This window comes from Ciconia boyciana, chromosome 31 (genome assembly GCF_034638445.1).
Source record: "Ciconia boyciana chromosome 31, ASM3463844v1, whole genome shotgun sequence".
NCBI classification, from domain to species: domain Eukaryota; kingdom Metazoa; phylum Chordata; class Aves; order Ciconiiformes; family Ciconiidae; genus Ciconia; species Ciconia boyciana.
The window spans coordinates 283572-302054 of NC_132964.1; the positions used below are offsets into that span (position 1 = coordinate 283572).

At 75.7% G+C, this 18483-nt stretch overlaps 3 protein-coding genes and 1 long non-coding RNA gene across 4 annotated transcripts; all 4 read left to right on the top strand.

Annotated features, from left to right (window-relative positions):
• Positions 1–1468: 1468 nt before the first annotated feature.
• On the top strand, positions 1469–5237 carry LOC140645094 (uncharacterized). The gene is made up of 8 exons (XM_072848312.1): positions 1469–1594; positions 3468–3574; positions 3660–3819; positions 3949–4058; positions 4400–4476; positions 4589–4770; positions 4858–5031; positions 5136–5237. Exons 1-8 carry the CDS (start codon positions 1469–1471, stop codon positions 5235–5237), a joined length of 1038 nt encoding a protein of 345 aa, XP_072704413.1.
• Positions 5238–7945: 2708 nt separating this feature from the next.
• CLPP (caseinolytic mitochondrial matrix peptidase proteolytic subunit) lies at positions 7946–10892 on the top strand. The gene is made up of 7 exons (XM_072848566.1): positions 7946–8001; positions 8622–8723; positions 8797–8868; positions 8959–9055; positions 9610–9797; positions 10536–10641; positions 10709–10892. The coding sequence occupies exons 1-7, from the start codon at positions 7984–7986 to the stop codon at positions 10876–10878; spliced, it is 753 nt and encodes a 250-aa protein (XP_072704667.1). The 5' UTR covers positions 7946–7983; the 3' UTR covers positions 10879–10892.
• Positions 10893–14159: 3267 nt separating this feature from the next.
• Positions 14160–15360, top strand: LOC140645229 (uncharacterized). Its single transcript, XR_012039959.1, has 3 exons — positions 14160–14238; positions 14701–14770; positions 15242–15360. It is a non-coding gene; the product is annotated as an uncharacterized lncRNA (long non-coding RNA).
• Positions 15361–16359: 999 nt separating this feature from the next.
• ALKBH7 (alkB homolog 7) lies at positions 16360–18353 on the top strand. Its single transcript, XM_072848313.1, is given in 6 exon segments — positions 16360–16416; positions 16419–16607; positions 17112–17282; positions 18023–18147; positions 18234–18283; positions 18286–18353. Coding segments are annotated over 6 exon segments (645 nt in total). The 5' UTR covers positions 16360–16374.
• Positions 18354–18483: the final 130 nt, after the last annotated feature.

Consider the following 18483-nt stretch of genomic DNA (forward strand, 5'->3'; position numbering starts at 1 on the left):
GGCGGGGCTGCCCTCAGACACCGGCACCGGCACCGGCACCGGCACCGGCACCGCCTCGCTGGGCCGGAGCGCGGCCTCTGCGCGGAGAGAGGGGAGGGTCAGACCCCCGGCCGCCGGGACCCCCCCCCCGCGGGGGGGGAGGGGGAACGGGAGGGGTGGCGGCCGCGGGGGAGGGGGTGGGGTGGGGCACTCACCCGAGACGGTGACGACGATGTACTGCTGGGGGGGGGGCGCGGGGGGCGGGGGGCGGCGGGGGCCGCGGGGGGCGGGGCCCCCGGCAGCTCCGCCCCGAAGGGGGTGGGGGCGGGGAGGCGGGGCCGGCTGCTGCTGCGTCGTCGCCGCCGTCAGCTCCGTGACGTAGGTCTGCGTTGCCATGGCGGCGGGGGCGGGGCGGGCGCGGGGAGGGGGCCTGGGGGGAGGGGGCAAAAATGGGGAAGGAAGAGAGAAATCAGTGGGGGCGGGGGCGGGGCAGCACCGTGCCCCCGCAGGCGCCGCTCTGGGACGTCGCAGAGCGGCGTCACAGAGTGACGTCACGGCTCGGCATCACAGAGTGACCTCACGGCGGGGCGTCGGCCCCGCCGGGGGGCGGGGGGAGGGCAGGGCCGCGGTGACACCGAAGCCGGCTGCTGACGTCACCTGCCTGTCACCCGCCGCTGGGCGAGGCCCCCCGGGTGCCACCCCCGGGTGACATCGCGCCGTGACCTCACGCCACGGGACGTCACGCCAGCAGGGGAGGGCGGCGGGTGACATCAGCCCTGCCCGCGAGTGATGTCACCCCCAGCTCAGCCTGCCGGCAGCGCCGGCCCGGTGTGACCTCACCGCGTGACGTCACGGCGGGGCAGACGGGCCGTGCCCACGGGGCGCCGCCTCCCCGTCTGACACCACGACGCCCCGCCCCCAGGCCCGTTGCCAGGCGACGCGCGACGTCGGCGAGGGCAAGGCCGCCCGGCAGTGACATCACGCCGTGACATCACGCCGTGCCGCCTGCCCCGCCCGCCCCCCCGCGCCATGACATCACCGCGTGACATCACCGCCGGGCTCGCGCGCGGGGGGAGGGTGGGGGTGTGTGGGGGGGTCCCTCCCGCCGCGCCCCGCCCCCGCCGCGCGCCGCCATTGGCTCCCCCCGCCGCCCCGCCTCCCCCCATTGGCCCGCCCGCCCACCAATCGCCGGGGCGCGCGGCAGGCCCCGCCCCCCGCGGCCCGGGCCCGGCTCCATCCCGGGGCCGCCGCCGCCGCCGCCGCCGGGCCGGCCCCCCCGCGCCCCCGCCGCTCCCCCGCCCCGCCGCCGCCATCTTGCGCGGCGCCGCGCGGACCCACCTGCCCGGGGCCGCCGCCGGGGCCCCGCGGGGCCTCGGCCCGGCCCGGCCCGGCGGCGGCGGCGGCGGCGGCGGGGGGGCGGCGGGGGCGGCGGGCGCGGGCGGCGGGGCCGGGCCGGGGCCGGTGCGCGGTCGCCACGGCGACCGTGGCTATGGCGCCCTCCGTGTTCCCTCACCGGGGCAACTGTTGCTACCCGCCTCGGCGGCGGGCGGGGCCGCCCGCGCCGCGCCCCGCCCCCGCGCGCCCATTGGCCGCCGCCCGCCAGCGCCGCCCGCCGGTTGGCTGAGGCCCGCGTCGCTCCGCGCCGGCGCCGCCCCGCCGCCACCCCATTGGCCGCCCCGCGCGTCCGTCGGCGCTTCCTGAGGGGGGCGGGGAGGGCGGGGCCGGGCGGGGAGCTGGCGGCGCCCGATTGGGCCGCGCGGCTGCCGCTCGGCCGGCGGGCGGGCGCGGCGGGCGCGCGTGCGCGGCCGCGGGGGCCGCCGGGAACCGTAGTCCCGCCGCCGGCGCCCCGCCGCCGTCACGGCCGCGTGACGTCAGCGCGAGGCTGATTTTCTCCGGCTTCCCCCCACACCCCCTCGCGAGCGGCGCCCCCGGTGACGTCAGCGCCGCCCGGTGACCTCACGGCGGCGGGGAAAGCGCCAGGCCGCGGCCCTGGAGGCGCGGGCAGGCCCGCCGTCGCCGTGGCAACGGGGCCTACGGGCGCCATGGCCGCCCCGGCCCGGCCCGGCCGGGGGCGCGGGGCAGCGCGGGGCCGGAGTCGGGGCGGCGCGGGGGGGACCCGGCCCCACCGGAGCCCCGGGACCCCCCCGCGGGGCCGGGGGCACAGAGCCCCCGCCGTGACCTCGTGTAACCCCGCGCCGTGACCCGGCCCCCCCCGGGTCCCTTCCCCGGGGCCGGGGGGCCCCGCCCGGGGCCGTTATCGCGGCCCCCCAGGACGCTCAGCCCCGGGGCGGCGGCCGGGTCCCCTCCCAGGGCTGCGGTTGGGGGTTGGGGTGCCCGGGCGCCTGGGTCCCCGCGCCCTGAGTCATTTCCTCCCCGGCAGCGAGCGGCAGGTACCGGCCCCCCCGCCCCCGCGGGGCCGGGAGGGGGCCCGGGGGGGGGGAGAGGCCCCGGGGGGCCCCGGGTGGGTGCCAGGGCTCCGCTTTCTCCCCGCAGGCCCCGGGGAGCTGCGGGCGATCGAGGCCATGGGGGGCCCCGGGGGGCTCCGGCTGCTGCTGCTGCTGCTGCTGGGCGCCGGCCCCGCGCCGGGAGGTGGGGCCCTGCCCCCCCGGGACAGAGCGGGCCGGGGGGGGGGCGGGTGCCTCGGGGGGATGATGGGGTCCCTTGGGGGGGTCCCTTGGGGGGGCAGGATGATGGGGTCCCTTGGGGGACGACACCCGGGTCCCCTGGGGGCCCGGGCGCCTGGGTCCCTGGGGGCGGGGGCAGGATGATGGGGTCCCTTGGGGGGCAGGATGATGGGGTCCCTTTTGGGGGGGTCCCTTGGGGGGCAGGATGATGGGGTCCCTTTGGGGGTGTCCCTTGGGGGGCAGGATGATGGGGTCCCTTGGGGGATGACACCTGGGTCCCCGGGGGGCCCGGGCGCCTGGGTCCCTGGGGGGCAGGATGATGGGGTCCCTTGGGGGTCCCTTGGGGGCAGCATGATGGGGTCCCTTGCGGGAACGACACCTGGGTCCCCTGGGGGGCCCGGGCGCCTGGGTACCGGGGAGGGGGGGGCAGGATGATGGGGTCCCTTGGGGGGCAGGATGATGGGGTCCCTTTGGGGGTGTCCCTTGGGGGGCAGGATGATGGGGTCCCTTTTGGGGGGGGTCCCTTGGGGGGCAGGATGATGGGGTCCCTTTGGGGGGAGGACACCTGGGTCCCCTCCAGTGTGGGGGTGTGGGGCCTGGATGCCTGAGTCCCTTTGGGGGGGGGTGACGGGGTCCCTTGGGGGAGTGGGGGGAGGATGATGGGGTCCCTTGGGGGGGGCAGGATGATGGGGTCCCTTATGGCGGGGGGCCGGATGCCTGGGTGCCTCTGGGGGGAAGATGATGGGGTCCCTTTTGGGGAAGGGGGATGGTGGGGTCCTTTGGGGGGGTGGGGTCCCTTGGGGGGGCAGGATGATGGGGTCCCTTTTGGGGTCACCCCCAGACCCCCTCCTTCCCCCCCCGCAGGCCCCCCGCGCTGCACTGCTTCCGCCCGAGCCCCCGGGCCGGGATGAACTGCAGCTGGGGGCCCCGCGCCCCCCCGGCCCCCTCCTCTGCTACCGGAGCCTCAAGCTGTGAGTGCCGGGGGTGGGGGGTCCGGGGGGCGGGGTCCCCACGCCCCGCCGCCCCTCGCAGCCCCCCCTTTCCCCTTCCCCGCAGGAGCGCGGGCGAGGGGCCGCGGGCGGTGGGGGTGCCGGCGGGGCACCCATGGGTGCTGGTGCCGCGGGAGGCGCTGACGGCCGGGGACGTCTACGCCGTGTGGGTGCAGGGCCCGGGGGCGGCGGCTGACGCCCCCTCAACCTCTCCCTCGACCACATCGGTAGGCGCGGGCCGGGGCGGGGGGCCCGGGGTCCCTGGGGGGGGGGGCTGAGGCCGTGTGTGTCTGCCTGCCTGTCTGTCTGTCTGTCTGTGTGTCCCCCCGCAGTGAAGCCGCCCCCCAAGGCTGCAGGTGGACCCCTCGCCCCCTTCGGTCCGCTGGACGTGGCCCCCGGGCTGGGAGGGGCGACCCCCCGCTGCACCCTGCGCTACCGGCCCCGGGGCCGCCCCGCCTGGATCCCGGTGAGCACCGGGGGGCCCGCACGCCCGGGTCCCCCCTGGGGAGGGAGGGGGGGCTGTCCCGGATACCGGGGTGTCCCCCCTTGACACCCCCCCAAATCCCCCAGGTCCCCGAGGCCGACGTGGAGCCGGGGGGTTCGAGTTCGAGGTGGGGGTGCTGGAGCCGGGGGACCCCACGAGGTGCAGGGGCGCTGCCTGGGGAGGGCGGCCTCTGGAGCGACTGGAGCCCCCCGGGCCTTCACCGTGCCCCCCACGGTGGGTCCCCGTGGGGCATGGGGGGGGGGGAAGGGGGGCCCGATCCCTGGGGTCCCCCTGGGTCCGCTGAGCCCCGTGTCCCCCCCCAGAGCCACCGGAGCCGCTGGACGTTTGGCGCCAGGAGGGGGCGGAGGGGGGGGAGCGGGGCCCGATCCTGCTCTGGAAGGTGGGTCTGGCCGGGGGGCGCCTGGGTGCCCCCAGGGTGGGGGTCCCGGCGCCTGGGTCCCCACATCCCGGGGGTCCAGGCTGAGCGTACCCCCCCCCCCCCCCCCCCGCAGGACCCCTGGACCGGGGGGGGCCGGCGGTACACGGTGACGGTGGAGCGGGCCCAGGGCCCCCCCCACCACCTGCACCCCCCCTGCTGCCGCTGCCCCCTCCCCTCCGACACCGTCACCGCCACCGTCACCGCCCGGGGCCCCCTGACCCTCGGCCCCCGCCCGCCTCCGCCTGGACCGCACAGGTGGGGCCCCCGGGACCCCCGAGCCCCGGGGTGGTGCCGCGGGGACCCCCTGACCCCGCACCCCTCTTTCTTTCTCCCCCCCCCAAGACCTGCCGCCCCCCCGGGGTGTCCGGGTGCAGCCAGTGCCGGGGCCGGGACTGGGGGTGTGGTGGGAGCCGGGGGCCCCCGGCCCCCAGTACCTGGTGGAGTGGGCCGAGGTGGGGGCCGGGGGGCCCTCGACTGGCTCCGCTGCCCCCGGGGCCCACAGCGCCCTCCTGCCAGGTGAGAGGGGGACGGGGGTGTCGGGGGCCCCGGGTCCGCTATGGGGGGGGCCCGGATTCCTGGGTGTCGTCCGCCCCCCTCGGACGCCTGGGTCCCCCCCACAGGGCCGCTGCGCCCGGGGGCCGGTACCGGGTGCGGGTCCACAGCCTCTACCCGGGGGTCGGGGCCGCCCAGCCCATGGAGGCCGTCGCCCGCTTGAGGGGTGAGACTGGGGGGCCGTGGGGGGCCGTGGGGGTCCCGGCTCCGGGGGGCTGGGGAGCGGAGGCCCCACAGCGGGGGGCCTGGGGATGGGGTTGGGGGGCTCTAAGGGGGTCCTGGGGACTCTGGGGGATTTGGGGGCTCGGAGGGATGCGGGGTGGTTCGGGGGGTCTGGGGGGCCGCATCCAGCCGCCCTGCCCCCTGCCAGCGCCCCCCCAGCCCCCTGGTCCCCTCCTGTGCGGAGCCGTGGCCGTGGCCGCCGCCGCCCTCCTGGCCCAGGGCCTGCGCCCCTGGTGAGTGCTAACGAGCGGCGGCAATTAACGGGGTTCATTAGGGCGGCGGGGGTCACCCGCGCTCGGGGGGGGATGAGTGGGGACGGGGGGCTAGTGCCAGCGGGGGCTTCGCACCGGGTAATTGATGCTAATTGGGAAATTAGTGCTTTTGGGGGGTAATTAATGGTCGGGGGGGGTAATTAGTGCTCTTTGGAGGGGTAATTAGTGCTCAGGGGGTAATTAGTGCTCTTGGGGGGTAATTAGTGCTCTTGGGGGGTAATTAAGCCTGTGGTTGATGCCAGCGGGGTAATTAGTGCTGCTGCGGGCAAGAAACCCCCTCGGGGGTAGTTAGTGCTGGGGGGGTAATTAACGCTGGTGGGTAACGAGGCTGGGGGAGCACTAACGGGGTAATTAGTGGGGGTAATTAATGCTAATGAGGGGAAGTAATGTTAATGGGGTCATTAGGGCTGATAAGGGTGTAATGGGGGTGTGGGAACGGGGCGATTAATGGACGGGGTAATTAGTGGCCGGGGGGGGGGGGTAATTAGCAGACAGGGGTAATTAGTGGCCGGGGGTAATGAGCGGCCCCTCCCGCAGGTGCCGCCGGGCCCTGCCCGTCCCCGACCCCCGGCACAGCCGCGCTGCCCGCACCCAGGTCAGCCGGGGTCCCCCGGGGGGCGGGGGGGGGGGGGACGGGGGGTCCCTGCTGACCCTCCCCCAGGATCCCCCAGGCTGGGAGCCGCCCTGCCCCCCGAGGAGCCGCTGGTGACGCTGGTGGAGCTGAGCCCACGGGGAACGGACAGAGGGACGGACACGGACACACGGACGGACACGGACATGGACAGAGGGACGGACACAGACACACGGACGGACACGGACATGGACAGAGGGACGGACACGGACACGCGGACAGACACGGACATGGACGGAGGGACGGACGCGGAGCTGGACAGAGGGACGGACATGGCGACGGAGCCACTGGCCCCCCCCGGGGGGTCGGGCTACGAGCGCCATTTCCTGCCCACCCCCGAGGAGGTGCTGGGCTGGGCTGGGCCCACGGTGACCCACACGGCCCCGGCACCGACCCACGGTGACCCACAGCGACCCACACAGCCCTGGCACCGACCCATGGTGACCCACATGACCACAGCACTGACCCACACGTCTCTGACATGGACCCACGGTGACCCACATGACCACAGCACTGACCCACACGGCCCCAGCACCGACCCACAGTGACCCACAGCGACCCACACAGCCCCGGCACCGAGCCATGGTGACCCACATGACCACAGCACTGACCCACACATCTCTGACATGGACCCACGGTGACCCACATGACCACAGCACTGACCCACACGGCCCCAGCACCGACCCACAGTGACCCACAGCGACCCACACAGCCCCGGCACCGAGCCATGGTGACCCACATGACCACAGCACTGACCCACACGTCTCTGACATGGACCCACGGTGACCCACATGACCACAGCACTGACCCACACGGCCCCAGCACCGACCCACAGTGACCCACATGGCCCCAGCACCAACCCACAGTGACCCACAGCGACCCACACAGCCCCGGCACCGAGCCATGGTGACCCACATGACCACAGCACTGACCCACACATCTCTGACATGGACCCACGGTGACCCACATGACCACAGCACTGACCCACACATCTCTGACACGGACCCACAGTGATCCACAGCAACCCACACAGCCCCAACACTGACCCACGGTGACCCACATGACCACAGCACTGACCCACACGTCTCTGACATGGACCCACGGTGACCCACATGACCACAGCACTGACCCACACATCTCTGACACGGACCCACAGTGATCCACAGCAACCCACACAGCCCCAACACTGACCCACGGTGACCCACATGACCACAGCACTGACCCACACGGTCCTGGCACCGACCCACGGTGACCCACGTGGCCACAGCGCTGACCCACAGACCCAAGGGACTGCCATGGACCCGTCAGGGATCCGCAGGGACCCTCTGTGGGGCCTGTGCCCATCCTGGGGGGATCCCACACGGATCCCTCAGGGCCCTGACGTGGACCCGTGGACCCCCCGTGGGCCCCTCACATCCCCAAGGCCCCACGAGGCCTGCGGGCACTCCCGGACTCCACTCCCGGGGCTGTAAGGACGCTATAAAGAGGCTATAACGGCTCTATAACGTGTCTGTAGGGTCTATAGGGGCCATAGCGGGGCTATAACGGGTCTATAGGGGCCGCAGGCCTGAGGGTACCTGGCGCGGCGCCCGGCGGTGTCATGGCGGCCGGGCCGCGGGGCACGACGGGAAATGCAGTTCCGGGCATCACGTGATGGGGCGGGACCGGGGGGCGGAGCCGGCGGGTTGGGGCGGGGCTGACGAGGAGGGGCGGGGCCGTTGAGGGGTGTGCCGGGGGTCACGTGGGTGGCGCACTGAGCGCTTCCGGGGCGCAAAGCGCTTCCGGGGCGCCATGGGGCCTGGGGTGGCGGTGAGGGGCCGGGGGGCCGGGGATCGGTAACGGGGGCCCGGCGGGGCGGGGGTGACGGGGCGGCTGCGGGGCTGGGGGGACACACACTGGGGGGCCCTGAATGGGGGCCTGGCCTGGGGCGCCCGAGGAGGGGGTTCTGGGGCTGCCGGGCAGGGGCGGCCCGGCTGGGGGGCCGGGGGTCGCGGTTATGGGGGTCCGGGGGGTGTCTGGCTTATGGGGGTCCCGGCTACGGCGGGGGCGGTTATGGGGGCCCCGGTTATGGGGGTAGCGCTTATAGGGGCCCCGGTTATGGGGGGTCGCGGTTACGGGGGTACCGGTTATGGGGGTACCGGTTATGGGGGTACCGGTTATGGGGGTCGCGGTTACGGGGTACCGGTTATGGGAGGCCCCGGTTATGGGGGTACCGGTTATGGGAGGCCCTGGTTATGGGGGGCCCCGGTTACGGGGGTACCGGTTATGGGAGGCCCCGGTTATGGGGGTACCGGTTATGGGGGCCCCGGTTACGCGGGGTCCCGCTTATGGCGGGGGCGGTTATGAGGGCCCCGGTTCCGGGGGTCCCGGTTCCGGGGTGCCCCGGGGGGTTCCCAGTTGCGCCTCGGCCCGCCCTGACCCCCCCGCAGCGCGCCCTGCGCCTGGCCTGGGGGGCGGCCGCCCGCCGCAGCCTCCACGGGACGGCGCCCGCCCGCGCCCCCCCCCTCATCCCCATCGTGGTGGAGCAGACGGTGAGTGGGGGGACCCCTGCCCCTCCCCTCCTCCCCCCGCGGCCCCCCTGACCTCCCCCCCTCCTCGCCGCAGGGCCGGGGCGAGCGAGCCTACGACATCTACTCCCGCCTGCTGCGCGAGCGCATCGTCTGCGTCATGGGGCCGGTAAGCGCTGGGGGGGGGGGGACCCCAACCCTCCGGGGCCCCCCCCAATCTGTGGGCCCCCCCCACCGCGTGCCGTGCCCCCCCCAACAGATCGACGACAGCCTGGCCAGCCTGGTGATCGCGCAGCTCCTCTTCCTGCAGTCGGAGAGCAACAAGAAGCCCATCCACATGTACATCAACAGCCCGGGTGAGGCGGGGGGCCCCTGGGGGTTGGGGTCCCTGCGGGTTTTTGGGGTCCCTGTGGGGTTTGGGGTCCCTGCAGGGGTGTTTGGGGTCCCTGTGGGGTTTGGTGGGCCCTGGAGGGGTGTTTTGAGGGTCCCTGGGGGTTTTTGGGGTCCCTAGGGGGGTTGGGGGTGCCTGGGGGGCTTTGGGGTCCCTGGAGGGTTTGGGGATCCCTGGGGTTTTTTGGGGAGTCCCTGGGGGCGTTTTAGGGTACCTGGGGGGTTGGGGGCCCTGGGGAGTTTGGGGCACCCCTGGGGGGTTTGGGGGTCCCTGGGGGGTTTGGGGATCCTTGGAGGGGATTTTGGGGGTCCCTGTGGGGTTTGGTGGCCCCTGGAGGGGTTTTGAGGGTCCCTGGGGGGTTTTTGGGGGTCCCTGTGGGGGTTTGGGGATCCCTGGGGGTTTTTTGGGGGATCCCTGCAGGGGTTTGGGGGTCCATGTGGGTTTTTTGGGGGCCCCTGGGGGGGTTTTGGGGCCCCCGGGGGGTCTGGGGGCCCGTGCTGATGGGGGCCGTGCCCGCAGGCGGGGCGGTGACGTCGGGGCTGGCCATCTATGACACGATGCAGTACGTCCTCAACCCCGTCTGCACGTGGTGCGTGGGGCAGGCGGCCAGCATGGGCTCCCTGCTGCTGGCCGCCGGGGCCCCGGGCCAGCGCCACGCCCTGCCCAACGCCCGCATCATGGTGCACCAGCCCCGGGGGGGGGCGCGGGTACGGGGACCCCCCCGGGGCGGGGGGAGCCGCCTCGGGGTGCCCCGGCCTTGGGGGAGGGGGAGGGGGGATGGGGGCCACCTCGGGGTCCGCCGGGCCGCGGGAGGGTGGGGCGGGGGGTGTGTGGGGAGGGACCCCCGTGGGGGCAGGGGGGGACCCCCCACACGAAAGGGGACAAGGGGGGGACCCCCTTGGGGTGCGGGGACACACACACACACGACGACTCCTGGGGGTTGGGGACAGGGCGGGGTGGGACCCCCACACAGCTGGGGACCCCCAGGGACCCCCCCGGGGCTGGGGAGGGACCCTCAGGGACCCCCATGGGGACAGGATGGGACCCCCCCCCCTTCCCTGCGGCTGGGGACCCATGGGGATGGAGTGGGACCCCCAGGAACCCCCCTGGGGTTGGGGAGGGGCCCTCAGGGACCCCCGGCGACAGGATGGGACCCCCCCTTCCCCAGGGCTGGGGACCCATGGGGACAGAATGGGACCCCCAGGAACCCCCACGGGGACGGGGTGCGCCCCCCCCCCCGGGGCTGGGGACCCACGGGGTCGGGGTGGGACCCCCAGGGACCCCCCCGGGGAGGGGGTGGGACCCCCCGGGGCTGGGGGGGGACAGCCCCAGCACCCCCGGGACACGCCGTGGGTGGGCCGGGTGCCCGGTCCCCGGGGTGAGGGTGGGGTGGGGTGTCCGTGTCACCCCCCACGCCCCCTCCCCCGCTCTCCCCCGCCCCCCAGGGCCAGGCCACCGACATCGCCATCCAGGCGGAGGAGATCCTGCAGCTCAAGCGCCAGATCAACGCCCTCTACGCCAAACACACCGGGCAGCCCCTCGCCGTCATCGGTGAGACCCCCCTCCCCCCCACCCCCGAGACCCCCCCAGACCCCCCTGAGCCCCTTGCCCCCCCCAGAGGCGGCGATGGAGCGGGACCGCTACCTCAGCCCCGTGGAGGCGCAGGAATTCGGGCTCCTCGACCGGGTGCTGGTGCACCCCCCCCCGCGGCGAGGACGAGCCCCGCCTGGTGCAGAAGGACCCCTCCCCCACCCCCTCTGCGCCCCCCACCGCCCCCCGGCACCCTGAGACGCCCCCGGGGGGTGGGGAGGGGCTGTGTGGCTCCCCCGCCGCCACGGCGGCTTCGCTGTACCCCCGGCACGACCAAAGGGCTGCGGACCCCGACTGAGCGCTGGGGGCTGGGGCGGGGAGGGCCGTGGGGGGGGCATCTGTGGGGCGGGGGGGCGTCCCACAGAAAGATTTGGGGCTCCAGCCCCCCGTTGCTCTGTGCAGCCGTGGACCCTCTCAGAGCTGCATTCCCGCTGCCCCACACTTGTGGGGTGCCCCCCCAGCCCCATATTCCCCCCATTCACCCGTGGGCTGCCCGGCCCCACGACCCCCGTCTGCCCCACGGGCGGGCCGCGGCCTCCTCCCCCCCCAAGGAACTACATCTCCCGGCGTGCCCCGCGGGCGGCGCTGATTGGCCGCCGTCGCTGTCCAATGGGAGGCGTGGGGCGGGGTCGGGCGGGGTATTTAAGCGGCGCGGCGGGGGGCGGGGCCTGGCCGGGCCTGGAGCGGTGGGGCGGGATGGGGGCGGGATGGGGGGCACGGAGGCTCTTTGGGGGGCCGTGGGGCGGGTTGGGGGCCCGTGGGGCAGGTTGGGGGCAGCAGTGCCCTCGGGGGGGCCCAGGGGTCTCTTGGGGGCTGTGGGGCAGGTTGGGGGCAGCAGTGCCCTCGGGGGGCCCAGGGTCTCTTGGGGCTGTGGGGTGGATTGGGGGCCATGGGGCAGGTTGGAGGGCAGCAGTGCCCTCGGGGGGCACAGGAGTCACTTGGGGGCTGTGGGGTGGGTTGGGGGGCCATGGGGCAGGTTGGGGGCAGCAGTGCCCTCGGGGGGGCACAGGAGTCACTTGGGGGCTGTGGGGTGGGTTGGGGGTCCATGGGGCAGGTTGGGGGGCAGCAGTGCCGTCGGGGGGCACAGGGGCTTCCTGGGGTGCGTTGGGGGGCCATGGGGCAGGTTGGGGGCAGCAGTGCCCTCGGGGGGGGGCCCAGGGGATTCTTGGGGGGCTGTGGGGTGGGTTGGGGCGCTTTGGGGGGCCCCATGGGGCTGGTTCAGGGGCCGTGGGGCAGCGGTGCCCTCGGGGGGCACGGGGTTTGGGGGCCCATGGGGCGGGGGCCGTGGGGCAGCTGAGCCCCCGGACCCCGTGTCCCCCCAGGTCCCACCCGCGGGGCCATGGACAGCCCAGGCCGAGCCCCCTCCCCAGGTAACGGGGCCCGGACCCCGGGGGGGGGGCCCCGGGGGGGCCCCCGGCCCGGCTGGGGGGCCCCCCCCCCCCCGCTCCCCCCCAGCCCCCGAGGCGCTGCTGGCGGCGGCGGCGGCCGGGCTCTGCCCGTCCCCGGGGGCGGGGGGCGACCGAGCGCCCCCCCCCGGCGCTTCCCCGGGGGCCCCCGGCGGCGCCGAGCCCGGGGGGGGCCGCCCGGGCCCCCTGGAGCAGGCAAGGGGGGGGCGGGATGGGGGAGGGGGTCCCAGGAGAGCGGGATGGGGGCGGGGAGGGGACGGGATGGGGGGGAGGGGTCCCAGGGGAGCGGGATGGGGGGCGGGAGGGGACGGGATGGGGGGAGGGGTCCCAGGGGAGCGGGATGGGGGGCAGGGGGTCCCTGGGGGCGGGATGGGGGCTCTGGCATCTGGGGGGCAGGATGGGGGGCTGGCGGGCTGGGGGAGGGCATGGGGGCTGGGGGGCGTCTGTGGGGTGTTTTGGGGTCCAAGGGGGAATGGGGCTGGGGGCTCTGAGGCCGAGGGAGGGGGAATGGGGTCCCGGGGGGGGGTGGGGGGCAGACGGGGGTCCCGGGCCGGGGGTGCCAGGCGCGTCCCCCCAGGAGCTGGCGGCGCTGGGGCTGCCCCCGGGGGGCCCGCGGGCGCTGGGGGCTCCTGCGGCTCTACCGGGAGGCGGCGGCGGGGGGCCCGGCGGGAGCGGGAGCTGCGGGGCTGCGCCAGCGCCTCGGGCCCCTCCAGGTCAGCGGGGGCCCGGGGACGGGGGGGTCCCGTGTCACCCAGGAGGGTCCCCCGTGTCCCCGGGGGTTCCCCGCGTCCCTCAGGGCTCCCTGGGGGGGGGTACGTTCCTCCGGGGGTCCTGGGGTGTCCCTGTGTCCCTCGAGGGGTGACGATGTCGTCCGGGGGGTCCCCGTGTCCCTTTGGGGGGGACCCCGTGCTCCTTGGGGGTCCTCGAGTCCCCAGAGGGGCCCCATGTCCCCTCAGAGGGTCCCCGTGTCACCGGGGGGGGTCCCTGCGTCACCTAGGGGATCCCTGTCCCCCTCAGGGCTTCCCCTGGCCCCAGGGGGGTCCCCATCCCCACGGTGTCCCTGTCCACGGGTGTCCCCATCCCCGGGGTGTCCCCGAGGTGTCCCCAGTGTCCCCACCCTCGGGGTGTTCCCGGGGTGTCCCCATCCCCACGGTGTCCCTGTCCATGGGTGTCCCCGTCCCCGAGGTGTCCCCAGTGTCCCCATCCCCGGGGCATCCCCAGGCCCACGGTGTCCCTGTCCACGGATGACCCCATCCCTGGGGTGTCCCCAAGGTGTCCCCGGGGTGTCCCCAGGGTGTCCCCAGTGTCCCCATCCCGGGGTGTCCCCAAACCCACAGTGTCTGTGTCTCCAGTGTCCCCATCCCCGGGGTGTCCCCATGGTGTCCCCAAGCCCACAGCGTCCCTGTCCATGGGTGTCCCCAAGGTGTCCCCAGGGTGTCCCCGGGGTGTCCCCAGTGTCCCCATCCCTGGGGTGTCCCCAAGCCCACAGTGTCTGTGTCCCCAGTGTCCCCATCCCCAGGGTGTCCCCATGGTGTCCCCAAACCCACAGTGTCCCTGTCCACGGGTGTCCCCATCCCCGGGGTGTCCCCGAGGTGTCCCCAGTGTCCCCATCCCTAAGGTGTCCCCAAGCCCACGGTGTCCCTGTCCACGGGTGACGCCATCCCGGGGTGTCCCCAAACCCACAGTGTCTGTGTCTCCAGTGTCCCCATCCCCGGGGTGTCCCCATGGTGTCCCCAAGCCCACAGCATCCCTGTCCACGGGTGTCCCCCTCCCCGGGGTGTCCCCATGGTGTCCCCAAGCCCACAGCGTCCCTGTCCACGGGTGTCCCCCTCCCCGGGGTGTCCCCGGGGTGTCCCCAGTGTCCCCAACGCTGCGGTGGCCGCAGGCCCACGTGGCCGCCTGCGCCCGGGCCATGGCGGCGGCTCGGGACGAGGCCGAGTGGCTGCGGGAGCAGAACCGGCGCCTCTGGGTGCTGCTGGCGGCCGAGCGGGCGCAGGTGGGGCCCGGGGGGTTTGGGGGGCCTGGGGGGCCCGGGGTCCCTCCCAGCGTCACCACCCCCCCCCACCCCCCCAGAGGTCCCAGCACGGCCCCACGGCGCAGCCCCGCCAGGAGCCGGAGGAGGGCACGGCCCAGCGGAGGCCCCGGCGTCCCGGTGAGCGGGGGGACCCCGGGACCCCCAAACCCCCCCGGGACCCCCAAACCCCCCCGGGACCCCCAGCCCCTCCTCGGGGATCATCAAACACCCTCCAGGGTCCTCAACGCCCCAGGGGACCCCTGAGCCTGCTTGGGACCCCCCAAACCCTCCCCTGGGACCCCCAAGGCCCCCCTGGGATCCCCTGAACCTCCCTGAGACCACCTGAATCCTCCTGGGGATCCCCTGAACCCCCTCGAAACCTCAAACCCTCCCAGGAGTCCCCATCCCCCTTGGGACCCCTCTGACCTCCCCAGCACCCCAAAACCTGCCCAGGACCCCCTAAGCCCTCCCTGGAGCCCCTGAGACCCCCAGCTTCTCCCCAGGGCCCCTTCCACCCCTCCAGGACCCCCAAACCCCACTGTGCCCCCCAACACAGCCTGGGCCCCCCCAAACCCGCCCTGACCCCCCTTTTCCCCGCAGCCACGGAGCTCCCCAGCGCGGCGCCCCGGGGGGTGCGGGCGGCCGGCAGAGCCCCCAGGACGGCCCAGAGGTGGGGACGGGGGGCTTGGGGGCCCTGGGGGGGACTGTGGGGGCTGGGGATGCTGTGGGGTTGGGGGTCACTGGGGGTCTGGGGACACTGTGAATTTGGGGTCACTGTGGGTCTGGGGTCACCGGGGGTCTGGGGACACTGAATTTGGGGCGGCTGGGGGACACACCGTTGTTATGGGGGGACGCTGTGGGTCTGGGGGAGACGCCGTGGGTTTGGGGACACTGAATTAGGGGACGCTGTGGGTCTGGGGTCACCAGGGGTCTGGGGACACTGAATTTGGGATCACTGGGGGTCTGGGGACACTAAATTCGGGGGGGCTGGGGGGGGACACCGTTGTTTTGGGGGGACGCTGTGGGTCTTGGGGGGGGAACGCCGTGGGTCTGGGGACACTGAAATAGGGGACGCTGTGGGTCCGGGGGGGACACCGCGGGTCCGGGGACGCCGTGGGTCCCCACTGCCCCTCTCCCGCAGGCAGCCGGGCCCCCGCCGGGGCTCCCAGCCCCGTGGCCCCCCAGCCGCCCCCGGCCCCCCGGGGGGACCCCGACCCGGAGCGGGAGCTGCAGCGGCTGCGGGAGGAGGCGGCGGCCGGGAGGGAGGTGATCGCCCTGCAGCACCGCTGCCTGCAGGTGACGGGGGGGGCTCGGGGGGGCCCCCACCCCCGGCCCCCCCCCCCCGCTGATCCCCGCGTCGCAGGAGGCGATGGCGGCGGTGCTGGCGGCCCCGGGCCCCCGGGGCTGGAGGAGGAGCGGGGCGGCTGCGGCGGCTGCAGGGAGCCCTCGCCCGCGAGCGCCGAGCCTTCACCGAGGCCGCCGAGCGCCTGGCCCGAGAGGTGGGGACCCCCGGCCCCCGGTGGGGGACGCAGCCCGCGGGCCCCCCCAGACCCCCTGGGAGGGGGGGCACCCCCACGGGGATGGGACCCCCCTATGGGGCCGGGACCCCGCTATGGGGCCTGGGGACCCCCCGCTATGGGGCCGGGACCCCCACCCTCCCCTGGGGCCTGGGGACCCCCTGGGGTGGGGGCTCCCCCAGCCCCCTTCCCCCGCAGTGGGAGCAGTTTGAGGCGGACCGGGCGGCCCTGCTGCGGCAGCACTTCCTGAGCGCCCCCGACCCCTGGGGCAGCCCCGACCCCTGGGGCAGCCCCCAACCGTGGGGCAGCCCCGAGCCAGGGGGTGACGCGGAGCCGTGGGGTGCCCCCGACCCGTGGGGCAGCCCCGAACCCCGGCCCTGAGCGGCTGCAGGTGAGCGTGGGGGTGTCTGGGGGGCTCCGTGGGGCGCTGGGGGGCTGTGGGGCTCCGTGGGGCGCTGGGGGGGGGGGGGCTGCCATGGGTCGCCCGGCTCCATCCCCGCCGCCCCCCGTTCCGCCGCCGCCCCACAATGCCCCGCGCCGCGCCCTTCCTCCCGGCGTGCCCCGCGCCGCGCCCTTCCTCCCGGCGTGCCCCGCGCCGGTCCTCCCGGCCCGAAGGGGGCGCTGTGCTCCCGGCGTGCCCCGCACTTGCCGCTCTGCCCGGCTCCCGACATGCTCCGCGCGGGCGGCCTGTGGTGGCGGCGGCGGGCGGGGAGCGGCGGGGCCGCGCCGGGACCGGGGCCGGGGCCGCGGCCCGGAGATGGGGCCGCGCTCGGGACCGGGGCCGGGGCCGGGGCCGGGGCCGGGCTGGGGCCGGGGGCGGAGGCGGACCCGGGGCTCCTCCGCGCCTCCAGCCCGGAGGTGGAGCGGCAGCTGCGGGGCCTGGCCCTGGTGCGCGGGGCCTTCCTGAGCCCGGGGGAGGCGGCCGAGCTGGTGCGGGAGCTGGAGCCGGTGCTGGGCCGGCGGCCGTACCAGTTCGACCACTGGGACGGGGTGAGGGCGGGGCCGGGGGTCGCGGGGGTCACGGGGTCAGGCGAGGACAGGAGCGGCGGGGAGGGAGGGGGAGGTGCCTTTGAAGGGTCACGGGGGGGTCAGGGCAGGGGTCACAGGCTGGCTCTGAGGGGTCAGGGGTCAGCTGGGTCACGGGGGCGTCAGGGCAGGGGTCACGGGGAGCTGGCTCTGAGGGGGTCAGGGGTCAGTGGGGGCCAGGGGTCACGGGGGTTGGCTCTGAGGGGTCAGCTGGGTCACGGGGGGTCAGGGCAGGGGTCACAGGCTGTCTCTGAGGGGTCAGCTGGGTCACGGGGTCAGGGCAGGGGTCACGGGCTGGCTCTGAGGGGTCAGGGGTCAGCTGGGTCACGGGGGGGTCAGGGCAGGGGTCACGGGCTGGCTCTGAGGGGTCAGGGGTCAGTCGGGTCGGGGGGGGTTGGGGTCATGGGGGTTGTGGGGGTCAGGCGGAGGTGGGGCCAGAGGTCAGAGGTCGCCGTCCCCTCCCCCCAGGCCATCTGCGGGTACCGGGAGACGGAGCGGGTGTGCTGGGGGGGGGCGGGGCGGGCGGCGCTGGGCCGCGTGGCCGCCGCCTCCCCCCCGGGCCGCCCCCCCCTGCCCCTGGTTCACGTCCTCGACCTGCACCCGCGCGGGCACGTGCGGCCCCACGTGGACAGCGTCAAGGTGGGGGGAGGGGCGGGGTCACAGACGCGGGGGGCTGGGAGCAAGGCGCGGGGGGGGGGAGGGCAGGGCCCTGTGGGAGAGTGGGGGATGGGACGGGGGGAAGGGTGCTGTGTGGAGGTGGGGGATGGGACAGGGGTGTGTTGGGGGGCAGGGCCGTGTGGGGGGATGGGACGGGGGTGTGTGGGGGGCAGGGTGCGGTGTGGGTCTGGGGAGGGGACGGGATGGACAGGGCCCTGTGGGGGGTGGGGGATGGGACAGGGTATGTGTCGGGGGGGGCCGAGGGGGCAGGGCCGTGTGGGGGGATGGGACGGGGGGTGTGTGGGGGCAGGGTGCGGTGTGGGTCTGGGGAGGGGATGGGATGGACAGGGCCCTGTGGGGTGGGGATGGGACAGGGGTGTGTCGGGGGGGCCGAGGGGGCAGGGCCGGGGGGATGGGACGGGGGGTGTGTGGGGGCAGGGTGCGGTGTGGGTCTGGGGAGGGGATGGGATGGACAGGGCCCTGTGGGATGGGACAGGGTGTGTGGTGGGGGGGGCGAGGGGGCAGGGCCGTGGGGGGGATGGGACCGGGGGGGGGGCAAGGTGCTGTGTGGGGGATGGGACAGGGGCTGGGGGGGGAATGGGATGGGGGGGCAGGGGAGGGGGCTGGGGGGTCTCTGGGTCTGTGGGCGGGTCATGGCTGGGGGGGGCGGCACCCCTGCCCTCCCCCACCGCCGGGGGGCCTCACCCGCCCCCTGCCCCCAGTTCTGCGGCTGCACCATCGCGGGGCTCTCCCTGCTCTCCCCCAGCGTCCTGCGGCTGCGGCGCTGCCGGGCGCCCGGGCAGTGGCTGGAGCTGCTGCTGGAGCCCGGCTCCCTCTACGTCCTCCGGTGAGCGGGGAGAGGGGGGGGCTTGGGGACCCCCCCCCCGGACCCCCCCTCCCCCACTGACACCCCCCTTCCCCCCCCCCCCCCAGGGGCGCCGCCCGCTACGACTTCACCCACGAGATCCTGCGGGACGAGGACTCCTTTTCGGGGGACGCCGGGTGCCGCGGGGCCGGCGCCTCGCCCTCATCTGCCGCAACGCCCCCCGGTGAGCCCCCTCCCCCCCACCCAGCGACCCCCGCAGCCCCCCTGACCCCCCTCTGCCCCCCAGACACGGCTCCGGACCCTCCCGGCGACTCCCCGGCGTTTATTGAGGCTGCAGAGCCCCGGCCGCCCCGCAGC

What these genes read in the sequence shown, in the direction of transcription:
- LOC140645094 (XM_072848312.1), top strand. Translation starts at nt 1,469, where the DNA reads ATGGCGCCCTCCGTGTTCCCTCACCGGGGCAACTGTTGCTACCCGCCT. An exon ending in CCCGCCAGCGCCGCCCGCCG is followed by an intron (nt 1,595 to 3,467) that starts GTTGGCTGAGGC and finishes CCCCCCCCGCAG; the next exon opens with GCCCCCCGCGCTGCACTGCT. An exon ending in GCCCGATCCTGCTCTGGAAG is followed by an intron (nt 4,477 to 4,588) that starts GTGGGTCTGGCC and finishes CCCCCCCCGCAG; the next exon opens with GACCCCTGGACCGGGGGGGG.
- CLPP (XM_072848566.1), top strand. An exon ending in CCATCGTGGTGGAGCAGACG is followed by an intron (nt 8,724 to 8,796) that starts GTGAGTGGGGGG and finishes TCCTCGCCGCAG; the next exon opens with GGCCGGGGCGAGCGAGCCTA. An exon ending in GCAGCCCCTCGCCGTCATCG is followed by an intron (nt 10,642 to 10,708) that starts GTGAGACCCCCC and finishes TGCCCCCCCCAG; the next exon opens with AGGCGGCGATGGAGCGGGAC.